At 41.7% G+C, this 17,817-nt stretch overlaps 2 protein-coding genes across 2 annotated transcripts in view; one reads left to right on the top strand and one right to left on the bottom strand.

The window, feature by feature from the left end:
• LOC119740612 (synaptotagmin-1-like) overlaps positions 1-1,712 on the bottom strand; it is a 37,932-nt gene extending 36,220 nt beyond the window's left edge. Inside the window, exon 1 of the mRNA XM_038215972.1 lies at positions 1,406-1,712. The gene's annotated coding sequence lies outside the window, so the exon portion shown is untranslated. The remainder of the gene's footprint in view (positions 1-1,405) is intronic.
• A 480-nt stretch (positions 1,713-2,192) lies between these two features.
• On the top strand, positions 2,193-17,565 carry LOC119741210 (aldehyde dehydrogenase family 16 member A1-like). Its single transcript, XM_038216942.1, has 13 exons — positions 2,193-2,343; positions 3,458-3,687; positions 4,798-4,976; positions 6,166-6,428; positions 7,173-7,325; positions 8,196-8,393; positions 9,008-9,106; positions 10,256-10,498; positions 11,588-11,745; positions 12,521-12,688; positions 14,489-14,693; positions 15,286-15,471; positions 16,456-17,565. Exons 1-13 carry the CDS (start codon positions 2,236-2,238, stop codon positions 16,753-16,755), a joined length of 2,490 nt encoding a protein of 829 aa, XP_038072870.1. The 5' UTR covers positions 2,193-2,235; the 3' UTR covers positions 16,756-17,565.
• The last annotated feature ends 252 nt before the right edge of the window (positions 17,566-17,817 follow it).

Here is a 17,817-nt window from a genome sequence, read left to right as displayed (position 1 = left end):
TTAACGCTACATGTATGTACTATGCGTCATGCTCCACTACACTCCCACTCTGTATCCGCGTAGCCGGCAACAGGGTAGTTGAGCAACTCCCATTACTTTTGTGTTGCTTCGTTCTCAAGCATAATTATAAGGACTCCCACTTTGTATCCGCGTAGCCGGCAACAGGGTAGTTGGTTTGGACTTACAATTTTTTTCAGCAACTCCCATTCATTTTGTGTTGCTTCGTTCTTGAATTGTTTCTTTTCCAGTGATTCCAACCTCATAGCCAGAGAATTTGGGGGGTGTATTTCCGAGTGGCGGGGTATTCTGCAATTACTCTGCCGTAACGATAGCCCACTACTACTACTAGACATAGTAACATTAAAAACTACACAATCAACAACATTTCTGACATGTCAAAAAATTAATCTTGTTTTAAAAATAATTAGGCCTAACTTGTAACAAAATGTGTAGGCCTAAGTCATGTAACTACGAAGTGGCTATCGTTACGGCAGCCGTTGTTTAGCGCCCTCTACGATACTTTTTTGATACGCACGCCGGCACGCGGCAGGTATATATAATTATTTGTTTCCCCACGTTTTAGTGAGCAGTGCGACAGCTCAGTCGATAGAGGGTAGGATTTTGCACCGCGAGGTTGCGGGTTCGCATCTCAGTTTTGCACTTGAATTTTTTTCCTTTTCTAACCTGAGGCTTTGGAGGATTTTTTTAAAAGGGAAATAAAGTCCGAATTTCATAACGTTCAAATTCACTTTTTTCCTTCTAATTTTATATTTTCTTCTCATGTTTTTATAAAAGTTGCAGTCTACCGTAAGGATAGAAAATGGGAAATGCGTTACAGCTGCCGTAACAATAGCCACTGCGATGTAACTAAGTTGTAGTTTTATTTGAGTCTGCTCTGGCATATAAAAAAAGTGAAATTGTGTGTTTTAAGGCAGCTACAGATAATCACTGATTAAACAAACAAGACGTGTTTCCTCATTTTTCTCAATAACGCTATCCGCAAGACATGCAAGAATACATTTCAAGCTCACTGGATCTCACAGCACCGGCACGAAGAAACTTACGCTCCCAGGCCAGGGGAACATACGTATTCCTCGCACTGCAAGGAAAGCAGGAGATAAGGCCCTCACTGTGGCGGGTCCAAGAATCTGGAACTCCATCCCACAATCAGTTCGATGCTCCACCTCAATACATATGTTTAAATCCTCACTTAAGACCTAGGCCTACCTGTTCACTTGATTCATGTTAATGTTCTTTTTTGGTTTTTCCTACTATCAGAGGTGTCCTTGGTTGCGCTTTGTAACCTTTGGAAAAGGCGCGTTATAAATGTAATTATTATTATTATTATTATTAAGAAACTGGTTTTAATATTCACTTTCAACTGTGCTAGTGTGGGAACACCTACCAAAACGCCCACGATCTCAAACCCCGTACTCCGTACGACGATGCAGTGCTGAAGCTACTCCTGTTTTGGGAAGTTAAGTGGTTGTCACCTTTTTCGAAGAGGAAAACTGTCAGATCCCACGGATCAACCTCATGTTCCCCTCCACCAAAGGCACAAAAATGTTTGCCTTTCTCCTTCGCCCTATTCCAAAACACGGGGAACTGTTGTCATCGGCCAGAGAGAATCAATTATTTTCAGGCAAAAATCGATGTGGGAGATGGATTTCACCGAAGCATAATGCAAATGCAATGCATTTTAATAGTAAATAATACTAACCCTTTTTTGCAAAGCACGGCCGTATGGTGTCGCTGGTATCTGTCGCGTGTAAACCAGCTATTACTAGTCTTTCTCTCGAGTGGAGTTTCAACTTGACGAAACAAGACTAATGGTGGGCAACCACGTCCCCGGTGCTTACTTTATTTCCAACTGCGTTTCCAATAGGTAGTGGTGGGCGCGTACTGCTCGACATCCTGAGGTCGAGGTTGAATGGTGGGTTTTTAAATCCCGGCATCGTTCTAAGTACGGGTTTATCTCTAACATTTTAATCAGTGGGAACGTTTTAGTTTCTACACATAATAAAAAAAATATCATTTTTTGGCATAGGAATAGATTTGATATTTTGGAAGCAGTAAATATGCCAAGAGTCCGCTATGTAGTGGCCTAGACCTATTTAATAGCCGAACTTCAAACGAAGTATCGGTTTATTAAACAGCTGCAACTTGTCAACAGAACAAAAATTAACACAAGAGGGCACTCTTTCACTTCCAGTGCAGACCTGCAAGACAAGCAAGATGGCAGCGTCTAGTGCAAGAGTTGGATCAAATCCCAACACTACCGTGGCTGGGATTTTCGATTCCATGAATTATGGCCCAAATCCCGAGGCAGCTACCTCTGCGCAGGTAACGAAATTAACCGAAGTTGATCAGAGTTTACTTGTTCAACTTTAATCTGAAATTCGCCTCACGTGAACCTGTCTTGTCTAAAATAATTTTAACGTGGAGACAGGCTCGGAGCTCGGCCTCCTGTCGATGCCTGTCCTGCGTTCGCACAGCATGCAGTCAGACCGATCGCCATGGCAAAAGCCGGGGCGGATCCAGGAATTTTTGCAGGGGTGGGGGGGGGGGGTGGAAACTATGTTGCTACCTGATGCCAGTTTTTCTTCATATATCAATCATCTCTATGAAGGTCATTCATTGCAAAAACGATGATAAAATATGAATCTGGGTCTGGGACTGAGAAATATTTCCAATTTTGTTAGGAAATACAAAATTACACAAGCGTGGAAGTGGCGTCAGGTTGCAACGCCTGAAAAGCATCTGTAAATCGCGCGTGCAGGGCAGAACTCGCAGGTACGTCTACAGTATCCTGACTACCGATTACGCAGTGCAGAACTTGTATGATCGGCCAATCGCACAGCAAGTTTGCATGTTGGATTTATCCCCGTAAATGTGACTCGAAGTTTAAAGACTGTACTCTGGTACTTCCTCCGTATTTAGAGCCACACAACGGTGCATGCAAAAATTCCGGAAAAGTTGTGAATTTAAAATCCAGACTGTTTTTTTTTTGGTCACTTGATCATTTTAATAATGATAATTTTGATATGGAAGCTACAACTAATCTAGTTAATAACCAGGGAAAATCAAAAAGTCAAAGGTCCACAACCATGATGACGCATGACTTCGAGAAAAACCTGCAATCGTATCGGATAAACTCTCTCCAAATTTCACCAGACACAAGTTGGAAAAAAAGAGATATGTTGACAAGACTCAAGAGATGCTATGGAAATGCCTCTTATCTGCCTCCTCGGCCCAACAGTCCTTATCGCAAATATCACTCAAGCACTGTGGGAAAGAAAAAGGGGCACTAGTATCTGTGCGTTTTCTCTTCCCACAATACTTGTTATCCATTGTGCAAATTCCCTCAAGCAGTATTTACTTGCTTGTGCGGATGGGACCATACTTTCTCCCTCTGAAGTGACATATTTATAGCCTTCTCCTTCTGTCACATATCCAGGCATGGCTTGAGAGTCACGACCGTAGTCTGGGTCACTTCATCGACAATCAGTGGGTGAAGCCCGCGGGCCGAGGCACGTACACCACCAAGGCACCAGCCAGCGGTGAAACCTTGGCCACTACACTCCAGGGGGAAGATGATGACGTCGAGTTGGCTGTGACTGCGGCTTCAAGGGCTTACGAGTCATGGAGCAAACTGCCTGGCCATGTCAGGGCAAGGCATTTGTATAGGTACATGCGTACTACTACATGTACTACTAGTATTTGTAACAACGTTGTAGTGAAGTCCTTACATATGTCAATCATAAGTTAAACACAAGTGATTTAGTCTCAAGCCAACTCACAAGCTATTCAAAGAGCTTAGACCTCACTTGTGATCTGGCTTGTGATCTGACTTGTGATTGACTTGTGATGGATTTTAAGATCTGACATGCTTGGAATTGACTTGAGATCCGACTTGTTATTGACTAGTGATTGACTTGTGATCTGACTTGTGCGGGACTTCAGATCTGATTTGTGATGGACTTGAGATCTGACTTGTGATCTGACTGGTGATTGACTTGTAATTGCCTTGTGATTGACTTGTGATAGACTTGAGATCTGACTTGAGATCTGACTTGTGATTTGACTTAAGATCTGATTTGTGATGGACTTGAGATCTGACTTGCTATTGGCTAATAATTGACTTGTGGTCTGACTTGTGTTGTGATGGCATGTGATCTGACGTATGATGGACTTGTGATCTGACTTCTGGCAGACTTGTGATGGATTTGTGATCTGACTTGTGATTGAACTGTGATCTGACTTGTGATCTGACTTAATATCTGACTTCGGTTCTGACTTGAGATCTGACTTGTGATTTGACTTAAGATCTGATTTGTGATGGACTTGAGGTCTGACTTGTTATTGACTCGTAATTGACTTGTGATTTGACTTGTGATGGCCTTGTGATTTGACTTGAGATCTGACTTGAGACGGCCATGAGATCTTAATTGCGACGGACTTGTGATCTGACTTGTGATGGACTTGTGATCTGACTTGTGATGTCTTTACCACACCTCATATATACAATTTTAGAAGGTTGTTTTGCGTAACTCTTGCCATCTCAAAGTGGTTTTTTATCGCCCTGCGTGGCAGAAACAAATAACGAAGTAGTGTTGTAGTCGAGTCCATCACAAGTCCAGTCAAAAGTAAACCACAACTCTTTTTATAAGTCCAGTCACAAGCGACAAAGGATGAACAATTACAAAGGATCGCTTTTGTCAGATCATTTCAGTAGCTTGGAAGTTAACCTAGCACTGGATGACCTGTGATCGTTGGTTTCTCTTTTCTTTCCTGAAGCGTTGCTCGTCACATTCAGAAGCACCAGCGCCTTATCAGCGTGATGGAGAGCCTTGACAATGGTAAGCCCATCAGAGAATCCCGCGACTGTGACATCCCGCTGGTGGTGCGGCATTTTTACCATCACGCCGGCTGGGCGGAGCTAATGGACGAAGAGATGGGAGGCTGGAAGTCATTTGGTAAGAATGCTTCATTGATGCAAAATTTAAGATTTAATTAAAGACGAAATTGTAATAGCACTGTATAGGGCAAGTCCAAAAGAAAGTGACCGAATTAGAAAAATATTTAAAAAAATATGTGACTCCATTTCATAAATAAACATTTCATGAGATAAAGTACACGGTATTGACTAGTTCACTAAACTCATTTCTAGCCAGTCTCAAGACACACCTCCATGACCAGCTCACATTATAGCGCAATTTACTTAATCTTAAGTTTAATCTTCGGGCTTCCCTTTATTGTGTTATTTCCCTGCCATTTGTAATCTTGTTCTTGTGTATTTGTTTGCCTTTTTTGTCCTGTTCATTTGTCATTATGTGCGGGTCCGCAACAGTGATTAGATTCGCTTTTGCGGTCCCTGACCCACATAATCGTTTTCTTTGTGATTTTTTGTGTCTTACTGGTTATTGTTCAACTCCCAATTGGGAAGCCCACTCCAGCTGTCATTTAAAGTGCATGCCCTCTACTTCATGATTTTTTAATAATTTAAATTTTAATTTAAATTTAAATTACATGTTTATACGTTTCTTTTGTTGTGCGTTTCAACCACTTTTGTGTAATTTTTGTTTGGTTTTGTATCACTGTTTTTAATTCTTTGTTGAGGTCGAATAAATAATAATAATAACAATAATAGTAATTGTGAAAATATCACGTAATTTTCATACTCTATTCTAAAGCTATGTCAATTTTAATTTTAAAAAATCAGAAACTTCAGCTGTCCACCACTGATCATGATATCACACACAAGGTAGCGTTAAAAAAGTCGCAGTACTGGTGAAATGCTCGCAAACGGGTTGGTGTTTTACGGTTACATTATGTGGGAAACAATATGGCACGGGCTTTCATGTGCCAGTGAGAGGCTCTATTGTTTCACTCTGGAGATAATATTCTTGCAAACACGTTCGTAATTTACAGTCTTATTTTGTGGGCACGGGCACAGGTTTTGATTGGCGCCAGTGAAGAGGTTCTATTGTTTCATGCTGAGGTATGAATACCACAAGTGGGTTTCTTGAACATGATTGTGGCAAAGTATTTCAGAATCCTACCAATGTTATACAATGAGCTTATTGCGGACAACCTTGTCTGCAGCTGTGCCTCGGTACTTTATGAGATGGCTTTATAGTGTGATTGTTTTGTTACTCCCGACAGGTGTGGTTGGCGCCATTGTTCCATGGAACTTCCCCCTGATGCTGCTGACTTGGAAGGTCTGCCCGGCCCTAGCCATGGGTAACACCGTGGTCCTGAAGCCGGCTACCTTCACCCGCCTGAGCGCCTTGCTCTTTGCCCAGATCTGCGCCGAGGCGGGACTGCCGCCGGGCGTCTTCAACGTGGTCACAGGCAACGGGGCTTTCGGCAGCAAGCTGGCGGTGCACCCTGGGATTGATAAGGTTGCCTTCACGGGCTCCACGGAGGTAGGTTGCGCGTCTACTGATCTCGTATTGACTGGTTATATAGTGTTGAGAACTTGGATCATAGGCTGAAGTCACTTAGGTGCCATCTTGAGAGGCCTAAAATACACACAAACCTGTGCGCACAGGTAGGCATACACCGCGTTATGGGGAAGTTTTTTATTGTTAAGGAAATTAGGACCGAGTTATGGGGACTTTCTGCTGTCCCCATAGCATTTTCGGTCCTCACAAAAACCTCGTGGCGATGAGTGTAAGTCCCCACAACTACGAAACAAGAATTTACAATCTTGTTAGTGTGTTCATTAGTGTGTATTTAGTGTACATAGCGTCAGCCATTGGAGGCCTACAAAGTGACTTTTCATGGCTTCACTTTTCTTTGCATGGCAATTGGTGCGTGCACTATCCAGTCAGATCAGTGGCCAAGTAAGAGTTGATATTCGGGCAAAGTTTCCCTTTACTTGTTAATTTTGCATTGCTTGGAATATAAGTTCATGATGGTTCTAGCTATAGACTAATTCAGTGAACAAAATTAGAAGCCATTTTGAGGTGGAACCATGTTTGCATGCATGCCGCATGAGTTCTTAAAGACGAGGCATGTGTGCATTTGGTTAATCCTATTGCTCTAAGCAGCCTAAAGTGCATGTGTACTACTGAGTGCAAGCCTGGGCCCACCTCAGAAATAGTTTCTAATTTTGTTCACAGAATTTGTCTATATTAGAGTATGTTTTTTCCCCTGAAATTATCCAGGTTGGTCAGATTTTGCGGAAGGCAACGGCAGGAACTGGCAAGAAGCTGTCCCTGGAGCTGGGAGGGAAGTCGCCCTTCATCGTCTTTGACTCGGCAGATCTGGATGCAGCCGTGGAGGGGGTGGTGGATGCCATCTGGTTCAACCAGGGAGAGGTAGGTATACTGGAAGTCTAGATGTGAATGGCGTGTTGAATAAGATGTGGATAGTTGATTGCACAGTGGATGCCATCTGGTTCAACCAAGGAGAGGTAGGTACAGTAGAAGTCAAGATGTGGATGGCATGTTGAATGAAGTGTGGGTAGTGGATTGCACAGTGGATGCCATCTGGTTCAACCAAGGAGAGATGGGTACAGTTGAATTCAGGATGAGGATAGTGGATTGCCTAGTGGATGCCATCTGGTTCATGTAACTATTCTATTTTGAAGTATATTTCCTTTCAAAGTTTTAATGCTCGTTTCATATTAAATAACGCAGCATGATTTTCCATATGGCTGCTGCCGGTATGTGAAAATGGCCAGTCAATATGGCAGTCCACCTATGCTAACACTTTTTGTTATATTGTGTGCTTGGATACTTTAATTTCATTGGTCTAGGACGGCCACGTTTCTGGACAGTAAAAATGCAGTGATATTGCACTGCATTCATTGCAGGTTAAGGAATGTAAGGAATACCCTGAAAGACTATTGAACTGAAACCTTTTTTCCAAATAAACTGCAAAGGGAAACTGACTAGGTGGTATGTGCATTATACTGGTATTAAAGTTTAACAAAGAAATGGACTGGAGCAGGGTTAAAACCTGCAACCTCTGGATTACCAAACCGGCGCTCTACCCACTGAGCTGCCCTTGTTCAAGTGGTCCTTGTACAAAGACATTGCCAGAATGGAGAACCCGCCAACATAGGGCTTGATAGCTCAGTTACTAGCGTGACCGAGCGGTTATCTTGAGGTTGCAGGTTCAAACCCCACTCCAGTCAAGATCACTGTTCAAGTTTCAAAAAAATTGAAACCTTCATTGAATGACAGGTGTGCAGTGCTGGCTCTCGCCTGCTTGTCCACGAGACTGTTAAGGGCAAGCTGCTGGATAAACTCCGGGATCGGATCATGGCGCTGCGGCTCGGCGACTCCCTGGATAAGTCCATCGACGTTGGAGCAGTGGTCGATCCCTCCCAGCGGGCCACCGTTGAGAAATATGTGGAGGAGGCTAGAGCCGAAGGGGCAGAGGTGAGCCGGGGTCAACTGGCATGACTCCAAAAAAGTTTCTCATTTCACCACAGAAGCAAAAGTGGGGTGTGTAGCCTTCTTTGTGCATGACAAGAAGAATTTGTCAAGATGGTTTATACAGTTAGTATTTTCATCTATGGATTTCAAATTAGTGCATGCTCTCCCGAGTTTTGAATTTGTTGACTCAGACTCAAATCAAGTCATATCTGCAAAAGACTCAACTCATACTCGAACCCGACCATTATGACTCGGACTTGCGAGTCACATATTTTGTTTACCCCCCAAAAAACCTTGTTGCAAATACAATGTTTATTATTAAATGCACCCCTCTCTATTACCCGCGACAGTGCATCACTTACATATCGCTTACATATATGTGTGCCCTTGTCCATGCACATCCATTCCGTACAAATGCTACGCAGACTCGGACTCAGACTTGAACCAAATGACTCCGGGCTTGGACTTGGACTCTACCCAAGTTACTCAAGATTCAGACTCGGACTTGACTCAAGTGACTCTGGACGACACTGCAGTTAAGGGTGAAAGATTTCTAATCATCCATTGTAATTGTATGGGTTTGCGTTATAACCATTACTGCATTTCACTTTTCACAGATCATTCAGAACACACAGTGTCTTCCAGCGAATGGATGCTTTTACCCACCGACTGTCATCGCCAATGTTCAGACATCTTCCAAGGTCGTCATGGAAGAGGTAAATTTGTATTTGATGGGATTCCTGACCCTGTTGCACACTAGTGTCATTGCATTTTGACTTGTTTCTCCAAGATGATTACTCACTTTAAGGCCCTAATACAATAATGCGAAGATGTATGCAAGTCATGAATACTTACGCACAAATTTGTGAAAGTGTAATTTTTTTGTCCAATTTGGTTAACTATAAAATTGTCAGAATAGATCCAACAATGGACATTAATTCTGCATATTCTTCTCTTAAAAAAAGAAGGAAACTTCTTATTGTTTACAAAAATGTGATGAATGTTTAAGTTATATTAAATGTTTTTCGTCCCTTCAATGATACTACAGTCTCAAAATTAAGTATTTGAGTGTTCATTAAAGTATAAATTAGAAAGGACCCATAGAATCTTAAATATTGTGAGAATAATATTAATTTATTATGCCAACATCCAGAAAGAGACATTTCTTTGATTTGTAAAATATCTGTTTCAAAAATTGTGAAGAATCTCAAGCCCCTTGAATAATTTACGTTTTTAAGCTCTGGCTGGAGCTTCTACATGTCACTTGGTGGTCGGTTTTTAATTTAAAAAAAGCAAAGAAAATATATGAAATACTTAGCAAAAATTGTTTGTGACAGCTCGGAAAGATGTTTATGAAAAGTTTGTAAATGGAGGCAACATATGTGCGGTAATGTTATAGTCACATGGTATTCATCACAAATTGCTATAAATGTACGTATAAATCTAAAGTATGTTGTTCCATATGAGCCATCGGCATCACAATTGTTGGGCGTCCCATTTTTAAGCTCTGGCAAGGGTCAGTTTGAGAGATGTCATGCAAGACTTTCATGCAAGACGGCCAGAGCTTATTGTGCACGCGCACTTGTTTATTTGGAATGCACTAGAAATCGTTCAAAACGCAATTAGTACCATTTTGTTACTCTGTATGTTCCATTAGGTTTCATATGCGTGCTAATTTTTTACTTTTGTCAAATGGATATACATGTATAGTGTTTGGAAAATAAACTCTTCAAATTTCCAACATATGAAAGTAGACATTTTGATGATTTGTGTAAAAAAATAAACAATACATTCACTGATAATGTTAATGGCTGTGATTGTTGGCACTTACTTGGTCTTTCCTCTCCCCCCCCCCCCCCTTTTAGATTTTTGGACCTGTTGTGGTGGTCCTCCCCTTCCGGACTGCCAAGGAGGCAGTGGCCCTGGGCAACAACACAAACTACGGCCTGGCCGCCAGCGTGTGGACAGAGAATGTCAGTCTGGCCCTGGAGGTAGCCCTGAGCATGAAGGCAGGCAGTGTGTGGGTCAACGGTCACAACATGTTTGATGCAGCCAGCGGGTTCGGAGGGTATCGGCAGAGTGGATATGGGCGTGATGGTGGCAAAGAGGTAAGAGACAAGGGTCTGTCTAGGTCCCAGACCAAAACGATTTTGACTATTCCGACAAGTCTTAGGACAGGGCCCAATTTCATAGCGCTGCTTAACAGTAAGCAGAAAAGTTGTGCTTACTATAGCAGAAAATCAAGCTGCTGCTTAAGCACTATTTCATGCTAACGGTTGCGCGCATATGGAGATTTCTATTGTTACGTCACTGATTTAAGCAAAGTTTTCTTCTGGGGTTAAGCGTGCTTTTGCTGTGCTTACTGCTTAATGGTCCCTATGAAATAGATGGAGGCTCATTAAGCACAAAGTCGGCTGTTAAGCAGCGCTATGAAATTGGGCCCAGGTAGGCTCCATGGAATGTGACCTAAGATTTGTCAGAATAGTCAAAATCTTTTTGGTCTGGGACCTAGACTAACCCCTGTTAGTCTGGGAACTTATGAAAGGACTTGTGATGGACTCGAATATAACACTTGTATTAGGATCGTTCATTCAGTGAAACGAACTTCGGCATGGAAAAAGAAGAAGAAAAAACGCTTGAAAATCCGTCAGGGGGTTTGGGGGCTGTCAAAGCCCCAGAGGAGCAAGTATATTGTACATGGATTTATTTGCCTAAAAAGGCCTTAAAAATAGCCCATCGCTACTCTTTTATTAAAATATTTTAACCCAAAAATACTTCAATTAAAATTCTAATGAGGGCTTTTGATGTATAAATCCAGAATCAGGGGGAAATCTGGACATATCTCAGACCTTAGGAGGATCAGGGGATTGGAATCACCTTTTCGCATATGAGCTCAAACTATGAATGAATTCACAATTCCTAAGTGCTAAAAATTTGAAAAACAAACATGAACATTTTTAGCACCGCATTATAATGGTAATCTCAGTTGTTGCAACAATTATCCAATGTAACTTACAATTTGTATAAAGATATGAATGCGAATTAGACGTCTCTAATACTTACTCTCCATGTTCTTGAGAGAGGGCCGCGTGTGAACTTGTGCCTTCAGCACTCTGAATAATAAATTCTGCTTGCTATGCTGCCTTGCTAAAGTTGTACATTTCAGTCGTACATTCTAAACTGTAATTACTTCACAGGGCCTGTATGAGTATGTGACTCCAACTTGGGCGGACAAGGTACGCCCAGGTCCAGTTGAGGTCAACTACAAGACGTTTGGGGGTCACGTGCCCGCGATTGTGAGCGATGCGAACCCCAGCAAGAATGGCATTGTTGTAGATGGCCAGACCATTCCCAGGTATTGGTTTTTATTTATTCCTGCCCAGTTGCTTTTGTTAAGCTTGTCTGGGATTTTTTTTAACCCTAACCGAACTCAACCCATCAAAGTCCAACAGCAGGTGTTGTTTAAATCTGTTGGGATAGGTACAGTACCCCTAAACTGATGGTCTTTTACATTGGGTTTGGCATACCTCCAGAAACTAAGTCCACTAGGGTGTGTACGATATGCCATGTGGGTGTTGGAATTTGCCAGGATGGGTATGGTTCCTAGTAAATTAGGCTGGGGAGTTAGGGTTAAAGGCATGTAGGGACATTGGAAATTACCCGGAAACTAAACAACTGATTTAAAGGTAGGATAGATCATTTGTTATTTGTGCATTCTTTTCATTTCAAGCAAAAAAAGTGCTCAAAATCTAACGACGGGTGCTTAACAACTAACCTGATGAAGCTTTAGCTCAGTGAATGCTGTATATTCCGAGAAAACAATATTCTAGGATCTAGATTTGAATTCTAAAGTTGCCGAGTCATGTTTTGAATTGCGCCCAAAATCAGCGTTGGGGACACGTTCTCATTCAGCCGATTGCAGCTACACGATGTCACAGACTGAACTTATGAATAAAATCCATGCTGTCGAACATTTGTGAACAATTTCAGTGTCATAAAATTTAGGCTAAAATTCAAAACGGTGGCGTCCGGAAATTGGGTACAAATCATCTGAGTGTTCCCTAACGAGTCGCACTTGGAAAAATGTGGAAAAATCCCCACTTAGTTGTTAATCTTTTTTTTTTTATCAGAGTGGACCGTACTTACAAGATGTACTACGGTGGAGCCCAGAAGCGTCCCGACGGCCAATACTCGCGTCCAATCCTGAACCCTGCCGGTGATGTCATCGCCCAAGTGGGGGATGGGAATCGTAAGGACATCAGGAACGCGGTGGATGCCGCACACAAGGCAGCCCCTGGGTAAGGACTCATCAAGAAAACAGTTGACTCCTTTTTGTGTGTCCGTGTGTTTTCTTATATAGTGGTGTTCCCTAACATGGCGCACTTTGACGTTTATCCCAACTTTCCTCATGTAATGTTGCCAAACTTCTTTTTTGACAAACTTCAAATTCATTCAGTGAAATGCTTGCTAGTTTACCTCTGTGAACAATTTTGGTGTCATGAAATTTAATCCGAAATTCAAAAACGGTTGGCACAAAATCGGCTGAGTGTTCACTTGGTGCACTTGCATAAATCTCGGAAAATTCCAAATTAACATTTAAGAAAATCTGTGAAGTGGATAAATTCTAATAAACCATTATTATCTCTAGTTACAAACCCAACTAGAAGTTTGTCAGAAAATTGTTTTCTTATTTTTGGGGGACACTTTCAAAGGGTTCACTGTGCACTTCGAAATAAAATCGGAAAATCACGCCAAATATATTTTTCTTCTAACTTTGTAACGGGTGGATAAACTCGTGATTTATGAATGGGAGTTTTTAGAACTTGATGAAATTTCACAGAAATCAGTTAAAATTTTTGCTCTAGCTAGGCGCTATAGGCGAAAAATCACAGTGCGCCACGTTAGGGGCCACGCCACGTTAGGGTACATCAACAATACTTATGTCAAGTAAATATGAGGGGTTTGATAACGTTTATGTACTCCGTGCGCAAGCAGCTTCTCAATGGTTACGAAGGAGAGTTGTGGGATACAACTTGGAGGTAATTCGAACGCATTGCCTACGGTGGCAGACATAAACTGCCATAGACCTCAGTGGTAATTACACCCATTTCCAAAAATTATTTAAAATACTCACAACCCTCCAAGGTGTTTGAGACACATATTAAATTAAAGCTTATGTCATCATCTTTCATTTTCTGTTCAATTTTTTTGGGCATAAGCGATGACTTTAGGGAGAAAATTCCATCCAAAGATGATCACCCCTAAAAGAATGCCTATGCTCCATTGCAAAATAGAGCAATTTGAGGGCCTAATTTCATCCGACTATTTCACAGAAATACAAGCTCATATTCTTGTGCACGGCTTCCACCCTTCTTCATGCTTTTTCTTTACAAACCCTCAAGTTCATGGCCCACAAAATGCTCTAATAGCGAAGAATTTGAGGACATGCAAAGCACCATCTACTGTTTGTAGTCGAGCCTGTCGATGGAGCTTTTATAATTCAACTTAGTATTACAAAGAGGAATACATGTACTTAATTTGAAAATCTGCAAATTGTTTAGAACAGTTAGGCACTACACTTTGATAATGTTATTCTACTTAATACTTGCTAACTTGACCAATGTAAAATATATTTAAGGCTCAACCCGTCTCCAGCCCCCCCCCCCCAAAAAAAATGTCCACGTAAATTTCTGAAATTTCCCCCAAAATTCTAAAAAATGTATAATTTCAAAATGCTTTTTTATTAACCATGGTGCCTAGTGTAGATGTTCAAACCTGTTAAATTAAAAAAAAAAAAAAAAATCACATTGAAGCAGTCTAAACAGTGACACTTGTTGGATTGGCATACAAGGCGCTGCCATTTTTGACAACAGTTTTTAGATGACGTTATCGTTCCATTTTGGGTTGGTATGTTCATAAGGCATAGCTAATTAAAGCAAACACGTTCGCAAGACTGTTGACTGATGCACCCTAGATGTCTTACCACTCCATCACTGAGCCGAGGCCTGCTAGCTAGTTTGAATCTGATACAGCAGCAGTCGGTTAACAGGACAAGAAAAAAAGTGAGGTTTATTTATTTATTTTTTAAACCTTTGCAGGTGGGGAAAGAGAGCTGCCCACAATCGAGCCCAGATCGTCTACTACATGGCCGAGAATCTAGAGCTGCGTCGGGACGAGGTGGCCGGTGACCTCAGTCACATGACGGGTCAAACCATGGAGGAAGCCCGGAGAGAAGTGGACCTATCTGTCAGGAGGCTGTTCTACTGGGGAGCCTACGCAGACAAGTACGGCGGCACTGTGCAGGTGAGCAATGCCAGGGGGCGGCCATCTTGGTCTGGTTCCCTGAGGTCATGGTGTAGATTGGCACACTGTGGAAAGCAATACCTGGATGGCAATCTTGGAGCCTCGCCATGAATCTCATGTAGAAATTTGAGATGACTGTCATGATGTTGTTGCAGTGTTAAAACCATTTGTGATCGGCTCCACAAAAAAGGGTATTAAGTCGCGCTGAGCATTATTACAGGATCTGTCTGTCACTTATATAAAATAAAACTATCCTTTGTAAACTAAGTGCATATCTAGGGAAATCTGAAAAAAAAAAATAAAAATTAGCAGGTGTTACGTTTCAGTCCTGGCAGGACCTTTCTCAAGGGCATTTTGTCTTTGAGAACATACATGTACATCTGTTGAACTTATGTCCCCCAATTTGTTTTCTTTTTTCTGAATCAGGAAAATAAGCCATAGATAAAGCAAAGATCGGGGATAAAGCCTAGGTTGGCAAACCCCAATAAAAAAATTCTCTAGACATGGAAATAAAAGTAGCCAAAGGATTTTTGGTTGGTTCTAGTGAAGAGGCAAACCCTGTTACTGATCACCAAGCCTTGTTTTGATGCAGGAAACCTTGTTGTATGGGGCCACAGTCAGGATCAATGAGCCGATGGGAGTCATAGGAATCGCATGCCCTGATGTATCGCCCCTGCTGGCCTTCGTGTCTCTCTTTGCTCCCGCTGTGATCCGAGGCAACGCCATAGTCATTGTTCCTAGCGAGAAGTACCCGATAGCGGCTCTGGACTTCTACCAGGTCAGTCTAATTCTTGGACTTGTCCGTGAGTCGTCCTTCATTCTTTGGAATTTGTGAGCTGTTCTGTCAAAAATAAAGACACTTCTGGGTGGTGCTTGAAATGGAGATACAATAATAAAAAAAATGATGTGGGGTGATTTAATCAGTTAGCAGGTTTTTTTTCTCGAATTTGTAACACAAGCGGTAAATCGAGAGTAACCTCGAGACCGCACACTTTTGGAATACATGTATTTGTTGGTCAGTTCAGCGCAACCCAAAATGATTGTTTTCTAATCTTGTTTTAATTCTGTCTTGGTCTTTTGCTGATACCCTCTTATCTCCATGTAATTCAGGCTGTATTGCTGATCCTGGAATCCCTTTTCAATCAAAGTTCAGTTTTGTCCTTCTATATTCTGTTCTATTCCAAGTTTATTGTCTAATCCTTCTTGTTATCCAGCTGATTCCCACTAGTCCTTACATGCCCCATTCATGTTTCTTTTGACATATTGAAGTCTTTCCTGAGGTTGTCAAACTTCAAGTCTCAACATATATTTTATGCTCCCTTTTTTAACTTGAAGGAACATCACATAGACATTTGAGCTCCTGGCAAAATGAAGATGGGTCATTCTATAAATGTGGGTCCAAAGCGTGACATTCGTCCCGTCCCTGTTACCTTGGTACTTTGTAATTTGCCATTCAAGTATTATTAAGAATGACTTCTTACACTTATTTGTTGGGTAGGTAGTTTGCTATTCATAATTACTTTTGGAGGACAATTGCACGAAGGAGTGCATCAGAATCATAAAATCATTTGTCGGATTCACAAGGACAGGGAACAAAAGTGAACCCCCAAATACTGTAGATGCCATTTTGTAGCTTTTCAATGGAAGCAAATGACAACTTCAGAACTTCAGAAAGTTCAAAATTAATTTCTTTTTGTTTTTGGTGAGACAAGTTTCTAGTTTGGTAATGTGTTTTAATACTTGTATCTTTTTTTAAATTTAGGTGTTTGACACATCGGACCTTCCCGGCGGAGTCGTCAACATCATCACCGGTAACCGTGACCACCTCACCAAAACCCTAGCCGAGCACCAGGACGTGCAGTCCATGTGGTACTTTGGCTCAGCCGAGGGGTCAAAGTTCGTGGAGTGGTCCTCGGCAACTAACCTGAAGCGCACCTGGGTGAATTACGGGAAGGACCGAGACTGGTCGGACAAGGCTCAGGGGCAAGGGGAGGAATTCCTGTACCAGGCCACGCAGGTCAAGAACATCTGGATACCGATGGGGGATATTTTTGCCAACTAAAGGCAGTTTGGCGTTTTTTTCACGGTTTGGAGCTACGGATCTCCACGGTTTGAAATTCGTGATAAACCGTGGGAGTACCGTATTCATCCTTAGTACATCCGTGGTTATCCGTCATCTTTCTTGGGTATTCGTGGAGGGGCTTTGGAAGTTTTAAACTGTTCAGTACTTCCGTGGTGAACCGTCATTAAAATTAATCCGTACTGCAACCATAAGACATCCATAGGACAACCGTATTTATTCATTGTGTTATTTGTGCATATTCTTGGAGATTCGTAGCTCATTTTTGGTAGAAATCTCTACGAATTCGCTGCGAATGTCCTACGGATATGCCCCGGATGTGCTAGGGTTCTGCTAAGGTTGTACTATGAATATGCCGTAGGAGAACCTTGGTCAATTGGGTCAACCTTGGCCCAATTGCAGATAACGGTGGTGTTAACGTCACTATTCTATTCTTAGTAATACCATCGATATTCTTCAACAATCCGTCTATATTCGTGACAAACCGTGGTGTATACGTAGAGAAACCTTAGGACAGTCGTGGCTATCCGTGCTGAAACTGTAGTGCATTCTTAAAAAGTTGATTTCTCAGTCCACGAATCTCGATGGTTCATCGTGACCGATTGATTCTTGGTAAACCGTGGATATTCATAGCTCCAACCGTGAATGTGTGACTGGGGCTTAATGTCGAAAGAGTGTCTCATCTTTAGTGCCAAAGATTTGTAAGCATTGACAAAATCATGTAATCTTGGCTCATGTGTTATTGAGCCAAAAGGATAATGCTGTGCAGATTTGTGCCTGGAAAAAAGTTATTGACAAATCAGTCACAATACTGCTGTGTCGAATATACCGAATATTCAATCATCCACTGAATATCCCAACAGCATTTTTTTCTGATCGGAATATTTGAAGAAAGCCAATCTGTGGTATTTTAATCGTAAAAGTTGCGTGGTTTTATTGTTAGTCAAATCCTTCATTTTGGTCGACCATCACTTTTACATGCATGACTTGGGATTGTATGAGCAATAATCTCCAATGGAGTCTTTAAAATCTTTTTAAATCTTT

The sequence above is a fragment of the Patiria miniata genome, unplaced genomic scaffold (genome assembly GCF_015706575.1).
Source record: "Patiria miniata isolate m_02_andy unplaced genomic scaffold, ASM1570657v1 HiC_scaffold_5, whole genome shotgun sequence".
Taxonomy (NCBI): Eukaryota; Metazoa; Echinodermata; class Asteroidea; order Valvatida; family Asterinidae; genus Patiria; species Patiria miniata.
The sequence above is the reverse complement of the archived record's forward strand: the minus strand, read 5'-3'. Positions and strand labels throughout refer to the sequence as shown.